Source organism: Hetaerina americana, unplaced genomic scaffold (genome assembly GCF_022747635.1).
Source record: "Hetaerina americana unplaced genomic scaffold, ioHetAmer1.1.p SCAF_12, whole genome shotgun sequence".
NCBI lineage: Eukaryota > Metazoa > Arthropoda > Insecta > Odonata > Calopterygidae > Hetaerina > Hetaerina americana.
Genome location: NW_027286292.1, coordinates 34,410,610 through 34,433,182, shown reverse-complemented (window position 1 = coordinate 34,433,182; position 22,573 = coordinate 34,410,610). Strand labels below are relative to the sequence as shown.

The following is a 22,573-nucleotide window of genomic DNA, read 5'->3' as shown; positions in this document are numbered from 1 at the left end:
AAGGACTCAAAAAACCAATAAGAAAAAATACTCTTTTTTAAATAGAACCATTATTGATTGGAACCAGCTGCCTGGAGGTTTGTTTGAGCCCTTTCCATCCAATTTTAGAAGTTTTAAGTTGAAATGTAAAGTAGCCACTGGGTAATAAACTTCACTGTAGTTTTGAAAATATTGTTTGCATGTGATGTGGACGGCATTTTGTATGTGGTGTGGAAGTTTGTTTGTATGTGATGTGGAAGTGTCATTATGTAAAAATATTTTGTCTCTTATCTGTTTTTATGTGTTCGTATGTAATTTTCGTTGTTAGTAGTTATCTTTGACCTAACCTGACCGTTGCCACCAGGAAATTTGCCTAATGCAACGTAATTGTGTAAATAAATAAATAAATAAATTAGCAAAGCTTCCACAACAAAATTTGATTGTCAAATCAAAAAATCAATCAAATTGTCTATGACTTATGCACGGTTCAACTTAGCTTGCTCTTAAAAAAAGAGACGTTTCAGGCATGATATGGTGGAGTATCATATTAATTAAAAATTGGCAATTTTTAATTAACCGGCTCTTTTATTAAGAAAGGAACATTTATATTATAAAGTAAGGAACATTCAAAAAAGACCTTTGCCAAATGAAATTTCTTGAGTTGCCAACAGTTGAATTGCCAGAGCACACAGTTTGGGAAACCATTGGACTATTATTGGGGGAGTGCTCCAAAGCATTGTAGCTAAGAGGAAAAGAGCTTCACCATGCTCCAATTCTTCTGACCCATTGTGCCTGTTTATGTATTGCATGATGATGCCTAATGCCTTCATAATTTTAAAACTAATTAATACAAAGAATATGTTTTCTATTATATATATTATATGGTTTATGCATATGCAATTACACTTATACCATGCATGAAGATGCTGAAGATTTATAGATAAATAGAAACAAAAGAAGATCTTTAAGATATCCAGAAGATTGAAGATCTCACCAAGACTCAATATTCATAGAATTTAGCAGTCTTATGACCTTTCCCAAAATGACCTTCCGTCACCCTAGTAATTGGACCTCTAGTTCCACTGATTTGGTCACTGTCCTGAAATCACACGCTCTGCTATGAATCAGGAGGGATCACTTAATTAGCTTAAAGCACACTCTCGACTATCCATGTTAATGGATGCATGATGAAGTACAGATAATTAAAAAAACATGGATATCCAAAATAAGTAGGAAATACAGGTCTGTATGTACAGGTCTATCCTGTATGGTCATGATATAAATGGATATACATACGGAAACTTTCATTTTTCCTTGAGAGCAATTAATTCAAGTTTTTAGCAATAGAAAGTACATTTTTCTGTTTTTTAGCCATTTTAGGTGGAATTATATATTTACAAGAACACAGAACTATCATAAAGTGAACAGCAGAATGCATTTTCCTCAGTAAGCTAACCCGATCATGTGGCAAGGAAAAAAATGACTGAATGGTGTAGGACAAATTTTAAAAAAGGATTGCTAATGTGAACTCATATTTTTCAAAGGAAATTGATGAAAATAATGCCTTGTAGATGGTAAATGATATATTTATTGCATAGTGAAACCATACATTTTCTCACCTTAAAGGAGACTATGGAATTTTCATGGCTGATGAATGAGAGGAAAATGATTATGGGAAAGTACAGATAATTCAAAAATGTTTTAATTAAAACATTAAATCTTTTGACAACTTTTTATTTTGTGAAATTATTAACTTTTAAGGAAACTGAGATATTTCAAACTTGTATTTTGTTAAAGTAAATCGAAGTTTCAAATCATTTGACTATTTTTTTAAATGTAAGAGTGGTTAGGATTTATGTTTGTCAAACTGGTGTCACACCACCAAAAGAAATTTTGTAGATTCTCCTATTAAAATGGATTAAAGTCTGAATTCATTATCCATACTTAAATGTTTCATTCACTTGATAGAGACCTGCTATTCTTTATTAACCACTACTTACATCATTTTACCTTTGTAAAAGAATTGCAATGTGTAGCAATAAGCAAGAGCATTCTCTACCCAAATTTTCAAAGAGGGAGGGAAAAATACAAACATATGAGTAAGCACACATTTTTATAACGCACATGCATTACCGCTGTGATCATTTTTGAGTTCATTTTTGAGTTCAGAGTTTTATTAGTAACTTTAAGTTTCATATAAATATATGAAAATTATCAAATTCATATGGTCCAAAAGTGACATTTTCCAATGGTGATCTTTCTAATAGCAGACGAAATGGTATGTGGGAACTTTCAAAGAAATAGTTATACACGGAAACTTTTACGGGATATACAGGCACAACAGGTGAGAACTTTTATTGAAGAGGTATTTATTTTTCATTTGGAAAAAATGATTGACATGACAACAAATACCAAATTAACATGCGTAAAATTGTTGATTAACAGACATGGTGGAAGAGAGAGTAAAATGTGTTCACATCTTCGAATAAAGAATAATATTCATTTTCATGAAATTAACAAATAAGGTTAACTGAACTATGCCATTTCTATACAATTCCACAGCATCAAATGTCACTTATATGGTTGATCATATAAAGTTCACCAAAAGGAAATTCTCTGGGGAAAATAGGGCTTAATGGTGATGCCTTCCGCTGCTGAAGTCCTGGGATTAATGAAGATAACAACAAAGAGATGGTTCATGAGATTATTGTGTACAATTGTTCCTTACGATTTGTTTAGCTATCCATCACAAAACTCTATGCCAATATGAGAGAAAAATGAAACTAATAACAGTAAATTTTTCATGAATGCAAAAAGCAAAAATTATGGATTTAATGTTTTATTTAAGGGAGACTGTATCTTGTAAACGTCCTCGGATTGATGTTTGAATAGACAGCTTTGGTGAGCATAAGAAAGGAATTATCTACTGCAGCATTACAATTTGAGGAATGGACTGTGGCTTACACGATGGTATTACTTATTGGTCATAATTTTTCAAAGTTTGTTTTATTTACAAAAAGGTCACAACAATTTAATAAAAGAAATATCAATAAATGTTTAAGAAATAAAACAGTAGAGAGTAAAATGAATACAATCAGGGACCCAAAACAAACATAAATATAAGGCCAAATACAGAAAAAGTATACACAGTAATAAGAACAAGGAAGCCACACAAAGATGCCATAAAGAACTTTAAGGTACATTTATAGGAGTAATGCAGAAAATAGTAAAATATAAGAGGAAAAAACAATTATAATAGAATACAGACTGTATAAAAAGAGGAAAAAAGAAATGAAGAGAAAACTGGACTGAGGACAAATATAGATATATTGAGGAAATTATGTCGATAAGATACAAAAAAATTATGAGTGAAATAATGCCATCTCCTGGCCAAAGAATCTGGGAACTTAGTCGCATAAATCCCTCGTACACTTCAGTGTAATTTATGTTTCCGTAAATGCACAAATGATGAGAGCATCACAATCCTTGATAGCACAAATAGTGGGCAAGTCGCAATATCCATGGGCAAGTCGCAATATCCATGGTTCAAGTCCCGGTCAAGGAAACCTTTTTATGCTTATGATCTGCCTGATTCCACTTCCCACCATTACTGTGTGTCCTTTATATGCATCCCCATTCCTTTTCCTTACATCTATATCCATATAAATGAATATGTGTTCATTATTTGTGGGGCTTCCGTGTTAGAATGTGTATACATACACACAAATGATTATAAGAAGCCAATCATAAAATCTGAACAATGCACCTTAAAAAGATTGTTTCAAGTTTTTAATTTGACTAATAAGAAGGATGGTATACCAGAAAGCAAAATCATCAATGAGATACCCAGAAAAATATGAATAAGCATTAGCCTTTCCTCAGGAGAGCATTAGCCTATGTAAAGACATACATTTCCTTTTCACCAACCGACTCAATGATGCAAACAACTGCATAAAACAAATGATGCATAACTTTTAATATAAGCCAAGGGTGCAACTTACTTTTGGAACATGGGGATTAAACTCAACAGCTCTATGAATTGCTTCCACAGCTGTCATCTCAGATGTTGTCAAGCCTCTTTTACTAGCAATATCAGGTGAGAATCTGTTATAAATGAAACCAAGAAATCATTAGGAAAATATCACTGTAAATTGAAGATTAATTAGCAATGTTAAATATTTACTAAGAAACAATGGTTGGTGCATTTCCACAAGACAGTATTATTCATAGCCATAGATATGAACATTCAGGCAAAGATGGCCATCAAACCTCAACCTTGAAAACTGGTTCAGGCCGTAGTTTGTGGCAATGTACCATTACGTTAACTATTTCTCCATATTTGAACTTTAAAACCAACCATTATTGCAACAATTTACTGTTAAAATAGTCAGGTATAAAAGAAATGCTGAAACTAATAAGAAATAGCTTATTTGACATTAAATCTTAAAAGCTGGGTAAGCATTTGCTATGTATCACAACTTTAAATTATGAATATATCATGAAGGAGGCCACAGGACAGGGCAAGTAACACAGCTTTTATCACAAAAGATGTCTCTGATGACGGCCATTGTGATTGATGCTGTTTCTTCAATAGAATGGGGAACACAAATTTGCTTGCCTCATCACCAAACATCCTTGAAAAATATTGGAAGATAAATATCCAGCATTTTACTTGCATGTAACCATTTGGCATAGCACAGTTTCATCACTCCATACTATGGAAGGGGTTCCCAAGCTATCTTTACACTTAGTTAAATTATTATGAGTCAAGAGATGGTAGGTGTAATTTAAACGAATTCAGCAAATATCAGAGAAAGAATCCTTGTTATGACAAGCATGTAAAGTGAACTCCAAATAATAATTCTAAGCAGGCCTAAAATGAAAAATATTCTTTTTCAAGACAAGTGTTTATCTGCTTTAGGAAGAAGAAAATACCACTCTCATTGCACTTACAGATAGGCATTCATCATTGAATTACAGTTCTATCAGCAAATGGTTCAACAAGGATTATTTTAGAGAATAGTAATAAAGATGCATTACTGTTGCTATACTAAATAAATAAGAAAAACAAAGTTAAAACCTTATATGTATTTCAAGATTCTTTGGCCTAAGATTTAAATAGATAAGAAAGAGGAATTACAATGCAACAATTTTAGACTGTAAAAGCCATCATTGTATCTCCCCGAGTTTCTAGGAATTTAATAATAAGGATTAATTTGACTTGATCTTCCAAAGAAGGAAAAGGGAATTCAGTGTACAGCATGCTCATAAAAACAATTTAACAGCCAATGCATTATTTTTGGCTGAAAATAAAAAATAGAGTAATCCAGTCACTATTAATCCTGCAGGGGCACCAATAATGGCAAGTTAACATTTAAATAGTTTTCTTCTTTGCTGTATCTATCATTGAATGCATAATGGTTAATGGGTGGTTCAATAACTCCTTGGACCATGAGATGGCGGTCGTAGTTTTGGAAAAGGTTTGCTTAAGGAAGCATTTTTCCCTAGACTGCTGTTAAAGTTTCAGCTATATCCATCATGTGGCTTCATTTTCATATAGTGATTAAACACTTTCATTTAAAAATGTTTAATGCCGAAAGTGATCAAAGCTGAATTGGATGAAGTTCATGGCATATCTGCAACTGTGTTTGCAACTGTTTACAATTGGGTAAATGAAATTAAACATGACCATACATCCAAAAATGACGAACATCATCTTGGACGTGCAGTGGAAATGACTTCCTCTGAAATGACCGACTGACAGAATCTATCGTATGGGTTTGGCTGATCAACGAATGAAAGTTTGCAAAATAGTTGAGGCCATAAGGATATCACAACTTAAGTGTTTTCAATTTTACACAAAAAATTGGGTGTGAAAAAAATCTAGGCTAGATACATGACACGTTTGCTCTCAGTAGAGAATAAACACTATCGAGTGGTTGATTTGGAGGCTGATTTGGCACTTTTCTGCTGCAATTCTGAAGAGTTTCTGCATTGATACATAACTTTGGATGAAACATTGATACACTAAAGTAATCCAGATACAAAGGAACAGTCCAAACAGTGGGTTTCTAAAGGTGACCCAGCTCCGAAGGAGGCAAAGATGGTGAGATTGCCTGACAAGGTGATTAACATAGTTCTTTGGAATGCATGCAGCATCATCTACATCAAATGCTTGCGAAAAGGACAAATGATAAATGGCAAGTATTATGCATCACTTTTGCACCAGTCAGGCGAAGATATCAAGAACAAATCCTCATTTGGCAGAGAAAAAAATTCTATACCTACAAGATAAGGCATGGGTGCACACCTGTACAATTTCAACGATAACAATTATGGAATTAAAGTTCAAATTATATCAACCACCACCGCATTCACCAAATTTGGCCTTAAGTGATTTTGGCAGAAAAGGATAATGGTCAAACAAAGTCATCGACAGCACTGCTACCTCTTTTGAGGACCTTCTGAAACCCTAATTTTTGGACAGCTTGTAAAAGTTGGAGAAGCAATGGGAAAAGTTTATCTAGCTAAAAGGAGATTACTTGGAAAATAAAATCTAACTAAAAACTCGTTATATTTCCTGCTGGGCTAAAAGGAGGGCCTATATAATTGAACAAACTGTCATATCACCTAGATGCCTCAAAAAGTTGACGAGTTTCAGCCTCATAAGGTGGTGAAAAGAATAAGCATATTAAAGTAAAAGTTTTGGTGAGGGGTTATTACATTTGCTGAGATCATATTCACAAAACCTGACTGGTAGGTTTGCACTTGAATTAAAGGTATTCAGGAATTCAGCAGGAGGAAGAGGAAATTAAAGCCAACATTAACTAGCACTTATAAAAACTGAAGGCTTGTAACACCCATCATGATTTCCTATTGGATGTGTACTATCTAGAATTTGGTTTTTAATCGCATAAACCCCAAGTTGAAGAGGGATTTATCATAGATAAATTGAGCACCATCAAGAATTAAGTCAAATACATGGTGATATAAGTCAAAATATTAGCTACTGCACCAATATTTACAAAATCACTACAAAAAACCAACATGCTTCCCTTTAAATCCATTTTATTCACCTTCACTTACTTATCTGCAACAGTTCTTGCTTTGAGAAGAGCTGCCGTATAACATATTGTGGCTGATTTGGGCAAACTTATATCATCATATTTTGCCAACACAGCTTGAACATCTGCGTATGCTTGCATCTCTAAGAGAGCTTCTATTAAATTTTCATGAATGTTTAAAACATTCATTATTGGAGGAACTTCTTTTGTCAACTGAAATAAAAATAAAAACATAAAATGGTTTCCAGAGCCAAAAATTTATTAATCAAAACTATTGTATGAAATAAATTTTTGAAAAATTTAAGCAGATTAGTGGAACTTATTTGAGCTAAAATTTTAGCAGTGGGTTTAACTGAATGTGAAATTCCATGAATAAAAGATACTTTCAGCAATTTTCAACATAATAATTGTGTGGGAAAGCATCAAGTATCTTGTATTCATCTTACTCAATGTCTGAAACACTTTCAAGGCTCTTGACACCATCGCAATTTTGGCCAGTTTTTTCAAATTTATCAAAATTTGTTTATTTAATCCACTCTGTCAGATATTTACTTTCTCTGAAAATATACAACATATTCTCTTGTATTCTGCTGAAACAAAACTTTATGTAAGAGCAATTTGTAAATAAAAATTATTAGTACTCCACTTATTTACTCTCCCAAAACATTCCTAAATATTCTACAGTTTTTGCAGACTTTCTTTTGTATTTTGGAAGTACTCTTCATCCCGACATCATGCCATTTAAGTATTTAAGTTTCTTTGTCTTTTGTTGATGATTGGTATAATTATAATAATGATGTATTTGAACATATTCAGGGTGTCCACTCCTAAACGAGAAAGAAATTGTTGGGTTTTTTCCTGGATATTTTCACTTTTCCAAGATTTTATGAATGCCATACAATATGAGCAGAAGGATTCAAAACTTGTCAAATATATAGAATAGAGATGAGACAATACAAGTGACCAATCCATTTGCCATATGATCAGTTGCAGAGTAGAGGAGATCCAAAACTATAAACCTTACAAGCATTGTTTTCCTATTTCCCCGAATGCTACATGCAGTCTTGAAATCTGCGAGACAGTTGTGGCGAGCATCTCTCAAAATAGACAATTAGTCAGCAATTAAAGCAGGCATATATTTTCCTTCACTTTTCGATGTGGTGAAGAGAGATTATGAGCCAGTCTGAATGAGCCAGAGCTAAACTAATGTCTGCTGATTTCAACTTAATTCACTTTCTCCCATTCGCAACCCTGGATAATTTCAAACTTTTTGCTTAAATTCAAAGCCTCCTTCACAAGACCTACCTCATCCATTAGCTATCTCTCAACAATGAACTGAAATGCACACCATCAAAACAACACAGGCACCTGCCCACCTGCCTTCTATCCAAAAAATCCAGGCATGTTGGGACTATCCATGGAAATCTGAGCCAATAATGCCTTTATTTCCTCCCTTCACCACCCACTAGATCACTCAATACGGGGATGAGTTCTCCCATTAAATATACTCTAAAGGAGGCTGCAACTGTGAAGGAAAGCTGCTGGCAGCATTAAGGTGCTTGCTGAAAAAGTAAATAAATAAGAGGAGGACAAAGGAGAAAATATGTGGGTAATTGGAAAGTGTAGGTCTTAGGGTATGATATAAGACATTGCAAAGGACAGGGAAACCTAAGAGAAGCAACTTGGATTCAATGAATCTTATTAGGGGTAGACGATTGGTGAAAAACACATCAGTTAATGCAAATATGAGCCTTTGACTAGGGTTTCATTTATAGTATCATCCCACATACTGACCATTGTAGCATGATTTGGAGCCACATAAGTAGGTTAAATAGTACATTCGGAAATTTACTACCTTGATCAAAAAGTTCCCGGAATAACCACCGTGTGGCGCTCCCATCGTTCCGATTTGAGTTCTGTTTTTTTTTGTTAAATTGGTACATCTGTTGTTGATATTCCCTTTAAATCTTAGTGTCATAACTTGACATTTGCAAAAGTTACGTAGCCAAGAGTACATCTATCTCTGTGTGTGTTGGCGATTTTTTACAATTTCAAAAATGGATTTAAATTTGCAACAACGAACTTGTATTAAATTTTGCGTTAAAAACGGATTTAGTGGCGCACGGACGTTGGAAATGTTGGAAAAGTGTTTCGGCAACGATTCTCTAAAAAAAACGGTCGTTTACCAGTGGCACGAGCGGTTCAGAAGTGGTCGTGAGTCAATTGAAGATGATGAACGCAGTGGCAGACCATCGACATCGAAAGTCGGTGAAAAAATTGATAAAGTAAAAGAAATGTTGGTCAATAACCGCAAATTAACCATCAGAGAAATAGCGGAGGACTTGAACATTGCCTATGGATCCGCCCAAGACATTGTGGTTAATGATTTGGGTTTCCGTCGTGTAGCAGCAAAGTTGGTGCCAAAAGACCTCAATTTCATGCAAAAAAGAGACCGTGTTGACGTCGCAAAAGACATGATTTGCAAGGCTGAATCCGATCCCACATTCATCAAAAGGATCATTACTGGAGACGAGATGTGGGTTTATGAGTACGACACGCAATCCAGACATCAGGCAAGTGAATGGCGTTCACCAAATGAGCCGAGACCAAAAAAACCACGTCGTTTTCAGTCAAAAAAGAAGGCAATGCTGACGGTTTTCATGGATTACAACGGTGTAGTGCATCATGAATTTTTGCCAGAAGGCCAGACAGTAAACAAAGAGTATTATTTGGGCGTTATGAGACGTTTGCGTGAAGCAATTCGCCGAAAGAGACCAGAAATGTGGGCAGAAAACTCGTGGATTTTGCACCATGATAACGCACCGTCGCACAGTGCTATCATTATTCGTAATTTTTTGACGAAAAATGCAACAAATACCATCCAACAGCCACCGAATTCACCTGATTTGGCTCCCTGTGACTTCTTTCTGTTCAATCGAGTTAAAAAACCATTACGGGGAACGCGTTTTAGCAGCCGAGAGGAAGTAATGGAAAAATCGCAGGAAGCACTGATGGACATACCGAAAACCGAATATAAAAAATGTTTCGAGGATTGGATCAAGCGCTGGCATAAGTGTGTTGCAGTCGATGGGGATTACTTTGAAGGGGACAATATAGATTTAGATGAATAAACTTGTATTTTTAATTTTCTGAATAAATTCCGGGAAATTTTTGATCAAGGTAGTATGTCCTTTAATCATGTCAAGAGCCTTTCAATCACCCAGGAGTTCATTACACAAGCAAGGCATCTCAGAAGGTAGCACATAGATACATGAACACATGATCAGAGATTAGTGTAGTTGGTAGTTCAGAGCATAGGCCTTCTTCTCGGGAAATAAATAACATGGAAAGTTTCTTGAGACCAATCAGAGTAGGTACTTAAATATATAAAATGAATAGTTCCAGGCGTAATTTTTAGGTGATGTTCCATAACGAATAATGTTAGAACAAAACTTTGTCACTCCACATGAAAAATTAGCTTTATTGCCTTAGTATTAAAGTCATAGCAATAAAGCTTATTTTTCATGTAGAGTTAAAAAGTTTTGTTTTAATATTATTCATTAGGTACTTACAGTTTTCAGAAAGAAAATTTCTATTTCATAATATGTTAAATTTCATTCCCACTTCCAACAAACAAAGCACTAGACAGTATAAACATTATCATAATAAATTGCAGACGCATAAAAAACAAAAGATTGGATATAAAACACATCTTTGTAAGAACAAAGGCAGATATTATCATTGGTACTGAAAGCTGGCTCCCAGCAGTTAATGCAGACAGTGCAGCTTTTCTGAAAGATTTCATTATTTACAGAAAAGACAGATCTAAGAGACTAAGTGGAGGAGTATTTATCACAGTTAACCTATTACTCGATAGTTCTAGCTATGAATGTGATGACAACGGTGTAGAAAGTGTTCGGTGTTACATAAAGGATGATATCATCAGAGCATCTTTATGTGTTCATTCTACAGACCACCAGATGTCCCCTCATTACTTAATGACCAAATTTTCTAATTCTTTACCAAACATGGCAACAGCATTATTTGTAGTTGATAGTGACTTTAATGTGCCAAAAATTAATTGGGACAATTTTTGTGTAAAAAACCAAGCAAAAAATAATGATTCCTGTCAAAAACTTCTAAATATATTGGTCAAATTCTCATTGGAAAAAATATTTAAATTGCCAACATGAGGTATAAGCATTTTCAACATACTTGAGACCAATACCCAGAGATCATTTTACAGCGACCATAACTAACTACATTAGCAATAAGACGTTTGTTCTTCACATATCACAACAAAATAATAAGGTAACATGGAATAACAGAGGCCAGAGCAGTGTTGAGAACATAAAGATAGATGGACTCAAATTTAAAAAAGTTTAAAGCATTGAAAAAATCTATTAAAGATATCAGAAAGTAAACTCGTTGAATATTAAGCAAAAATGAAAAAGATTATGCTCATATCACTTCAAAAGCTGAATTTTGTGAGAATATTTTGAAAAAGACCTACATCATTTTGGTTTCACATTGGGAAAAATATAAGGAAAGCATTCAATCGCATATTCTTTAAAAGCAGAAAATGGCCAAATTGTTACAGACAGGATAAACAAAGACTAATATGCTGGAATAAAAAAACCATAAACACAGTAATCAACCCAAAAATCGGTTTGGTAGGTGATGGTAGAATACTAGGCGTGAAGGCATGTGAAATTCACACGTCAGGGTAGGGGGGCAATTCCTTTCCCTGTGCCGGTTATGGTTTCCCAGGAAGATCTGGTACCCAAAAAATCACATCGCTTGGATGGAGCTGCAGGTGCCCAAAGAGGCTTGTCTGGGAATAAATTCTTTGAAAATGTTTGCAGCAAAATATAGGCGCACAAAACAAAGTTATTTGCACACCTGTAAAGTTCATGAGGACATATTAATGTCCCAGGAAGGAATGGAAAAACAATTCCAAAATATCAAAAGCAAATAAAGCCCCAGGTCCAGCAGAAATTCATGCCAGAATACTGAAGGAACTTGTGGAAGACATTACACCTATTTACAAACCATTTTTTACGAGTCAATATATATGAAAGTTAATGCCTAGTGACCGGAAGCTAGCTCACATAACCCCTCACTACAAAATTGGTGCTAAGGATGACCTCAGTAATCACAGACTGATTTCTTCAACATGGATATCGTGCAAACAAACTCTAAGAACACATTAATGTTGGAATTATAATGGCCTTTCTTGACAGTAGGAACATAATCTTCTGTAACTACTACAGATTTAGGGAAAGCAGATAATGCAAAACACAACTAGGTCTTTTTTTATGATATCCTGAAATCAGGAGGTTGTTGAATGCTGTATTTTTAGATTTCAAGAAAGTCTTCGACAAGGTCCCTCACAAGAAATCAATACACAGACTATGTTATTATGGTATTTATGAGAAAGGGATCAATTGGATCATAGGTCCAGAACTGGATCTCTATTCTGAGATCAACTGGATCGAAGGTCAACACCCAAATTGTCGATGCTACAATCAACAATACGGATGTAAGTGTTGAGTCTACAGTCAACTCACAATTAAATAACTCCTCGTCTGACCAGATAAATTGTATGAGCACCAGGAACAGTAGTAGGGCTTCCATATGGGAAGGGGAACCTCACAAAAAAATGAGAAATGCAAGCTAACTACTCAGCAGAAACTCTAAAGAGGATACTTTCAAAATCATGCATGTAAATATCCAGTATATTAGAAACAAAATTTCAGAGTAGGAAATACTACTAGATGAATATCAACCTTTTTGTGCTTATGTAAGCACTGGCTAGTCAAGCAGGAATTGCCCTCCTTTCAACTCTCAGGGTTACAGAGTTCCTGACATGTTCTGCCGATCCAACTTTGAAAATGTTAGGTCATGTTGCTTTCTAAGGAAATATTTGAGTATCTTTTGACTGCTATACTCTACAAACATTTGTTAGAAGAGTAAAACTTTGAATTCTCTGTGGTCACTTTAATTACCACTTTAGTATTAATTTAGTACGAGTTTTTCAAGACATGACGCACCAGGCCCTCCTCTTTTTAAAAAAAAATCTCTGTGAACTATCATTGCCGTTCGTGCACATTTTTCATTTTCTTATACACACTAACAGAAATATTTCAAACTATGTAAGAAACAGTGATATTCATCAATATTCAAAGAGGCAAAATGATCAACTATACATTTCTTGAGCACATACAAGGATTGCGGGTGCTGGTCCAAATTTAATGGGCCTTTAACTCTATAACAAGCTCCTAGCTAAGCTGAGGACTCATCAAAGTGAGGATGCTTCAAAGCTAACTTACTATGGTACTTAAAATGTAATATGGTTTATACTATTGCTGAATTTTTAAATAATGCCTGATATGGTAGGTGATGTTTTTTCAATTTTACCAAAATCTTGTTACTGTAATCTGTCTTATACCAAGTGTGATAGGCTTCTAACAACTTGATTGCTGGACAAATAAATGCGTTATTATTATTACTATTAGAGACTCCTTATCTAACCACACACAAAAAGTAGTGGTCCACAGGTTGAGTTCATTAGAGGCAGCTGTAGCCTCAGAGGTACCCCCAAGGAAGTGCTATAGGGGCCCCTACTCTTATTGCTACACATTAATGACCTATGTTCCCACATTAGCAGCAATCGTACACTATCTGCCGCTGACACACTGATTCACATAGATATAAGGACACTTGCAGATCGTGAGTTACCCTGTAATGATTTAGATCAAAGTGCTGTAAAGAATTGGGGATAGAACTAAATTTCAGAAAATATACAGCTATCAAGTTTTGTAATAAAAGCAAGGATTAAAAAGTCAAATAAATTGGATAGAATTGAGCATTTCAGAACAGGTTAAATTCTTGGATGTTACATTGACATCAACCTTTCATAAGGTACACACATTAGAAGAATATGCAGGTTAGCCTTGAAGGAGCTAGGATTCATTAGACAGGTTGTTGGTAAATATCATAAAATAGTTAGAGAGGTGTTACTTTGCTCAAGTTAAGCCACATTTAGAGTATAGTAGTAATAGTTTTAGGGGATAAGACCAACAGCTGAGGTCATTTGCGCCATTAAGGAATGATGGGAAAGGAGGAAGGGTGGAGAGCAACCCAGCATCGGCATTAGCCTACTCTTAACAGAAGGTGCCAGGGGATGCGCAGTTTAACATCCCATCTGACAGACGGCGTACTCACTCCACGTGTTCTCCTCAAAGCAACTCAATTAAGGATTGGGATACCACTGAAAAATATCTGCTGCCTCCAAGATTCGAACCCCGGCCCACTGGGTCAAAAGCCAGAATGTTAGCCACCCAAATTTAGAACATGCCGCAAGTATCTGGGATCCAAGGGAGAAAAGGTTAATTATTTAATTTAATTAAGATTCACAGAACACCATAGGGTGTACTAAAAATTGCAATGAGAAGTGAGTAAGCATAAGGGATATGTTGAAGGATTTCGGCGGGTAATCTCTTGATTCTCAAAGAGAGCAGGCAAAATTTACATCACAAGAAAACTCAGGTACAGGGCATCTGAGTTTTCTTGCAACACCAGGGGAATTATTACCAAATTATATATATATAGATTCGACCATTAAGAAGAAATAAGTGAGATAGGTACCATAAAAGACAGATTCGAGGAGTTACTCTTCCATCACACAATACACAAACATCAAATTCGAACCCGAGAGCCCAAAAAAATTAAATTAACCTGAATAATAGAATTTGATGAATTGGACGATCACAACAATTAATGCATGATGTATATAGGCACATATGTGAGCAATAGTTCTTTATGAGCAAACACATACTGAAGAGAAAATACATACTATTATTTCTGCATGCATAGCTGTTGCCCTAAAACCCCCACCATACACCCTTGTGGGGACTGGCAGAATATTTTTTGTGTGTAGATGCATCATCCATTTGGCAGTCTAGCTCTCTTATTTTAAGACTGTACACCCCGCTGATGAAATTGGAGGGCTGAATCACATCATCTATGTTGAATCACATGATTGTTATCTTCCCAATAGGATTTGTCTAGCAGTGGGTCTTTGCACACCGAAAGTTTCTCATCCCAGATCTTGTAGTAAATGTGTGAAGCTTTACATTCTTTCAGACAAATGTTTCACAAATCTGATGGCCTTTTGTATACCTTGTTTAATTCTTCAACCAGTGTTTTTTGAGATGGATTCCATATGTTTGGGTAAGAAATTCAAATTTCTTTTTCCCTTTTGAGTGATCAATTGCCTCATATTTTTGTCTTCGACTCACTGGGTATTTGATATCCACACGGTAGACCCAGTTATGCAACCTGAAGGACACACATGGAAAAAATCACACTCATTATTGTGATATGACACAAATAACCACTCATTATCATCCTGAAGAAACTCAGGATGTGGAGGAAATTTCAATTTTATCCAATCCTGAGACAAGAGGTGATAATGAAAAATTGATCTTTTTTATATACGTAGTTTAAAATACGAATGTGCTATCATCATGAGATGTTTGGAAGATAAAAAAAGACAATTGATTAGCCACTGAATCCTAAATTTTCCATTTAATATTCCCCATATTACCTGAATGACATGACTACAATTATCAACATAATTGTCACCACCAATTTCCAAAAGTATCTGCCATCAGAGTCACCTGAAAGCGACATTACTTTGATTTTCTTATCTTTTAAACTTAACTACCTTTATCTACTTGCTGTGCATGGGACAGGTGGCATGGCAGCTCAGTAGATAGAGCAGTGGACTACTAACTGGAGGGCCCAGGTTCAAATCTCAGTGATACCTTCAGACACTTCCAGCTAAACCCAAGCTGCATGTGATTTTCTGGGTACCAGATCTTTATAGAAAAATCACAAATGGTAGAGGGAAAGGAATTGTGATTCACCGCCCCTCCTACCCTGAATTTATGAATTTCACAGGCTGTAGAGCCTATTACCAATGAAATCATGTTATAACTGGTCTAAAGCCAAGATACAGGTGCTTCTTTATAAAAATTTACTCAAATATCTATCTGTATGCAATAAATGTGCAAGTTTCATACTGCACAGAAGGGAAATTCCAGGAATATTAAAATGCATCCATACAAATTTTTGGGGGTTCTCCCATATTATTCTGCGGTAGCCTAATTCCCAGGTTTTTCCTGAAATTCGCAGCTGAGTGGACACCCAGCATATTTATTTGATAATGCAATTGATTTGATGATATATCTGTATTAACCAATATAATGAAAATAAATTAATATCACAACAAGGATCTGGTTTACACAGTATTCTATCATAAAACAGAATTATGCTCTATTTAATTTTTAATGTATTCATTGAATAAAGCCCTAAATGTTTCATTATCTCTTTACATTACCATCCCAAGTAGGAAAAAAATTAGTTCCATTACATAAATGAGCTATAGTGGCTAAAATTTTTATCCTCTTTATAAATTCCAACTTTTATTTCAGTCAGAAAATGTAGCATAACTGAATGGCTTAGTCATCAAATGTTTGCTGTAGCTCAGAAAGTCACCAGGTAGAATACTCACCGGTATTGTGCTGGCATATCATGCCTTGAATTACATTAAATCCTCACTAATCCAGAATATAAGGAGCCAGGGATCGTCAAGATTATGAAAAAACAGGATTCTGAGTTTTAGACACATTACCTCAAGCAATATTTTACCCTCTAATCTCATGACCAATGATCACCAAGGACTTTTAATGACTCCATTCGACACATTAGAAACTCAAAGTTCAAGAGGATTCCATTTAAATATGAAATGAACTTATTTAAATAAAATACAACATATTTTCTTCATACAAAAATTGATTCAGTAGTAATTCATAAGAATTTTCTAAGAAAACTATGTTAATGCGATCTCAATTGAATTATTTTATTTATTGACTCTATTTTCATCATTAAGATAACTTTTCAAACAAGTTTTTATTTAAGTTGAAGAACCTAACTTCAAAAAAATAGAGCCATTTTTCTTTTGTCATTTTCAGTGGTAATGATACACGTAGAGGTGTCACTGTCCTCCAGAATACTTACATTTTGCCATCCACTGTTGAAATGTATTCATTTGCATAATTTTTTTGTTTTTGCTAATTTATTTAGGAATACATTAAACTTTTGGTCACCCATGCACGGGTTATTGGTTTTGCAGATAATCCATACTATTCTCTTTCTAGCACCTCAACGTTTTAATAAAAGTACAATCATAAAGATAATTAAATGCTTTGAATCTTCAATGTACTTTTATGAAAATACAAGTTTGAAATACCTGGGCTTTCTTAAAAAATTTTAATTTCAGAAAATCAAAAGTTGCCAATAGAATGCTTTCCATTAAACATTTTGGAACTATCCGTACTTTATTGTTGCTTCCTTCATATTCATTAGCCCTGAGAATTTCATATTCTCCTTTGAGGTGAGCAAAGCTTTATTATGCCACAAATAAGTCATTTACACTGTAAACTACATTATTTTAAAAGGTATCATATGATGAATTTGAGTCGTACTAGCGATCCTATATCAATATTTGTTCTTTGCTAGTCATTTGTATTTCCTGGCTATGTGATTGGTATCCATGCTTTTTGATTATCCATGCTTCATCATGCATCCCTGACACAGATAATCGAGAGTCTCCAGTATTACAGCTGCTGCAGTAGGTGCTGCTAAACAATCTGGTTGATGGCACTTGAATTAAATTCAGTGAGGCTTCTATAGATGAATGCTGTTAACAGATTGTTTTGTTTCTATTGAAATGAATGATTTGGTATTTTCCCCTGTCCATGGTACTACTAAAAATACACTTTTATTTTATACTTAGGAATTCAGAACATCAATGCAGTATTGCCTAAATAAGGGAACGAAATGATAATGAACTTAGTCTAGAAAACCCTGAAAAACTATTCATTCATTGAATTTCTTTAATGTACCGAGAAGTCATACATAATCCTGCTCAGAGTCAGTGGTTGTCATTTTATATTTCATGACAACACTCTCACCTTGAGACGACAATAGGTTAGATTAGCTCACAGAAGTATGGACTCTTTCTTAACCAATTTTTTGCCAAGAATCCTTAGATTCACTTTGTATGCTTACATATTTCCAGTCAAAGATTTTCCATAGAGACTCATTTCATTTGAAATTACTGTAAATCATATTGCGCCTTCAGTGTTTGAAAATACTCACTTTATAGTTCAACAGCATTGCAATCAACACTTCTAATACACCTTTATCGTAAATATTATATCTCATCCTAAACCATCAGCATCAACCATTACTAACAGGGTAGTTCTCAACACACAAGGATGTTGCACATCATTATGCTGTATCTAGGACATTAGTACCACAAATTTCTGCTCCATGTAATCATTTATGCACATAAAACCTGTGCCTAATGTGATCTTTAAAATTTATTATACTATTCAACAAGGGGTTAGGTGGTAGAGGAGACTCCATAGTCTCAATCTCGCCCCAAAATAAAGACGACTTTCTATGTATCTACATACCAATCTATCTATCTATTAACATAATTTCATAAGCCTTTCCATTATTTTGTGGAAATTTAATTCAAACCTAAGAGCAAATAAATGGGCTTTTGACTTCTTTTTTTCCAATTAGATAGTGTGTAAAGCAATACCAAACCCTTAGCAAAACCTCGGCCAATTAATTCAGAAACTTCAGCTTGTTTTATACTTAAGGTTTTATTTCCTTTTCCTAAAACATTTCATTGGTGCTATTGAGTAAATTACCCTAGTTCTTCTACTACAAGATCTCTGACTCATTAAATATCTAGGTATATGCAGAATCACAAAACTGCATGGAAATCATTACCCATCTATTTCAAATACATTTGTCACATCTGCAAAAAGTGTGGAGTTTAGATGCACAAATGAATTGTTTCATGTAGCAATAGGCTATTCATAATTTCAAACGTAAAGCTGTAATATTGACTGAAATATTAAAATTATTTTCAATTTTATAATAACAAACACATTCAAAGAAACCAAACTAAAACTAAACTTTCTCCAACAGAGTACAGTAGTGCTGCCACTTTTTGGCCTTAGTAAATCACCATCAGTAGGCAACTGGATTCAGTCAAGATTATGAGGTAGTCTGGATTAGCAAGGATTTACTGCGTTTAAATTATTATGGTAGTGATAGAAGGTGCATCAGTAATGTAGATATTAATTTTCATTAGATATGTCCATGGATAATCAACACACACAAAACTTAAGAAAATATTTTAAGCTGTATTTGTATTTTGAAAAATAACCCTATAAAATTGGGGTGGGCATTAACAATAATTCATCACAAGTCTAATGTGTAAATTAATTAATAATTAGAGTCACAGCATTGATTTGAACTAGTTTCAGTGTTGACTGAAATTTTTTTTGACGAAACTACCTATAAATATAACCATTATGGTTAGGGTTACAGTTATAATGGCAGAAGTACATGTTAAGGATATTATTTCACAATTCTACCAAAGAAAATGTGCCTGAATGAAAAAAATGTAATGAAATATGCTTGAGTATACAATAAAAAATGAGTATTACAAGTTGATTTCTCCATATTTTCTGCTTCTCCTCATGTCATTCTGCCAACATGGGCAGAAACACCCAAATGAATCAGTTTCTTTGAGAAAATGTCCATAAACAACAAATCAATAGACATTATGTGAACAAACAAAAATAGCTATTTATCACAGAAACAGCCTTTATTTCACTAGAATTTGATGGGAACTATGGGTCAACGAATCTTGTAACCTGCCTAGATGAGTAAAATTATTATGGACACTTTTTGGTGATGATGGTTTACATTAGACATCTGAGAATAGGAAGAGTCAACATAGTTTGCAAAGTCACTTTAAAGGTGACAATTTCTGCTTGCGACCGTCAACGTAAATCTCAGCATTGCACAGAAGAAATGAAAAAAGTGCAATGGACCCATCACCATTAAAATCATCACGTAGTTTGCACTGATATGATTTTCTATTAAACTCAATAAATACCCATGAAATACTTATTTGTAAAAAATTTAATGAAAAACCATCATGGCATTTTCATGATTCACCTGCGCAAATTAAGATGGCCATGTCTCCCATTAAGCTAGCAGTAACTGGGACTATACAAACTCCATGTGAATGTAACTAGATAAGGCTGAAGGAAAATATTACTATTTAGTTAAAGATGTTTTGCATACATTGATCCCCACTGAATATGATAAACATATTTGATTTTGTCCACTGGGTTGGTCAAGTTGGAAGTGTATTAGCATAGCAATCAAAAGGTGGTCAAATAAATTACTTTATAATTACTTCAAGATTCACAGTATAAGTCATTACCAGTAATGTTATACAACACTTAATAAAAACAAATCAAGATGCAAACAGGGCAACTTATCACTTCATCAAACTAGACATGCAGTAGTTATGAAGCATAAACAGTAATAGGACTATGGAGGTACTAACAAATATATAGTAAAACTAAAAATTAATATACTTTGATTACTTACATCTCGAAACATTTTCACAGCCTCCTTCAACTTTCCTAACTTCCGGGAACACATAGCTAACCGTCTTTTGATGTAAATTAGTACATTAGTATCTCTTCCTGCAAAACGAAATTGATATTTATGGTAATTTTTTCTCATACATAACAGATCATATTTGATTTTCTCTACACATGATTTAATTCTATAATTAGATACCATTTCCACCAAAATATAGGCAATGGAAAGTTACGAAAGACAGGAAATATATTTTAAGAGCAACAAATTATTTTATTGAAATGCCTTTCATCATGCTTCAGATATTACACCCTTTTGTCAAGAAATTCATAAAATACTGTTTTCTTCAACTCCAAATCCATCTGATGAAACTACCCCTCGGTTAAACTCTCAAATGTGCAACTGTTTAAACAAAATAATACCCAATTCTTTTGGCATAAAGCCAAAAGGTTCAGGAAAACCTTAAAAAAATGGTATTCCAGATAATTATTGAGGTGCCAATAACAAACCCCGGGTGCCTATTATAAAAGGTTATACCCACCTGGAAAATAATGTATTTAATGATGTCACACAATCTAAATTAAAAATCAGCTTTGCATGAAAGAACATGAATCTACATTAATAAATTAGCAATAGAGTAAATATCATAACATAAGTGGCTTGATTAGTTCAGCTGACTTTAGCATACCTTATACCCAAAATTACATATAAAATAATAGAAATAAGGAAAATATAATATTTTAGCACTGGAGGAGAGGAGCAGAGCATGCAAACAGTACTTACTATGAGCAGCTTCCAATACAGATCCTTGATGCTGTGATTGTTGTGACTTTCTATGGTTTAATTCTGCTACCCTTAATGCTTGTCGAAGGATTTTTTCTGCTTCCGATATAGTAGTTGACTCTTCTTCAGCAAGTAAAATATAGGCCGGAGCACATTCTGTATTCTTTTCAATTGCCTCATGAGCTGCCTTGATGCGAGCAACAGGATTTCTTTCACGCCAAGCTGTTTGCATAACTAAATTAAATTAGCCAAGGATGAATTAATATAGTGATTGGTTCTTAACAAAATGAGCAAAAGCAACAAAAACATTGACTCAATTAAATTAAATCATCATTTCCACAACTATACTAATTAAGTGACAGTGAATACGTTTTTCCAGCACACATGAACTATCACAACCAAGAATAGGATACAGAATTCCTCTATATGACTACAATTCAACAATTTTTCCATGTATGTGAGGTGTGTCTGAAAAGTATCCGGCCTGCATTTTTTATTATTTTTTTATTGTGAGGGTGTTGTGCACTATGAATTTGCTCCAAGAGGTCAGACTACAATCCCTACATAACTCCCTGCGACTTTTGGATATTCCCAAAATTGAAAATGGCGCTCAAAGAAAAGTGATTCAACGACATTGAGTGATGCGACATGCGAGCTGAAGGCATTCCAAAATCTGCATTTGAGGACTGCTTTAAGATGCCGAAGCATCGCTGAGAGCATTTGGTTCAATCCAATGGGGACTGCTTTGAAGGATGCCACGGCCCGGATGACAAATAATAGCACCAATGCGGAGATATGAACGCAGGTCGGATAGTTTTCAGACACACCTCGTATTATATATTATCCAATGTAGATGGCCAATTATATCTTTTCAAAGCATATTTAAAAGTTTAATATAATTAGAATTAACACATATACTTCTAATGACCGATTATGCGCATCCTCATATTGGCCCATCACAACATAGGGGTGGAATCGAAAGGAAACAATAAAATGTTCACAAAAGAAAACAAAAGAGAAGTTATAAAAATTATCAGGGGAGAAAAGAAAAAATTTGGAATAAATTTGAAGACAGGACATATTAGGTGGCAATGGAATGCTGAAGACTGAAACAGAGGGGGGACATAATTTGGGAAATTGAGATGGGAGAGGAAAAGGAAAGGCATTTTGGATGGAATAAAAAGAGATGAATGCAT

General features: G+C 34.4%; 1 protein-coding gene across 2 annotated transcripts in view; it reads right to left on the bottom strand.

Moving 5' to 3' along the window:
• Positions 1–22,573, bottom strand: part of LOC139685908 (protein ST7 homolog) — a 65,349-nt gene that overhangs the window by 24,752 nt on the left and 18,024 nt on the right. For both annotated transcript variants that reach the window (XR_011700242.1, XM_071583043.1), the window contains exons 5-8: positions 21,378–21,611; positions 20,601–20,698; positions 7,066–7,256; positions 3,981–4,083 (exon numbers count right to left, since the gene is read on the bottom strand). Coding sequence is in view for 1 of the 2 variants with exons in the window: in XM_071583043.1 (XP_071439144.1) it covers positions 3,981–4,083; positions 7,066–7,256; positions 20,601–20,698; positions 21,378–21,611 (626 nt within the window). In the remaining variant the exon portion in view is untranslated. The remainder of the gene's footprint in view (positions 1–3,980; positions 4,084–7,065; positions 7,257–20,600; positions 20,699–21,377; positions 21,612–22,573) is intronic.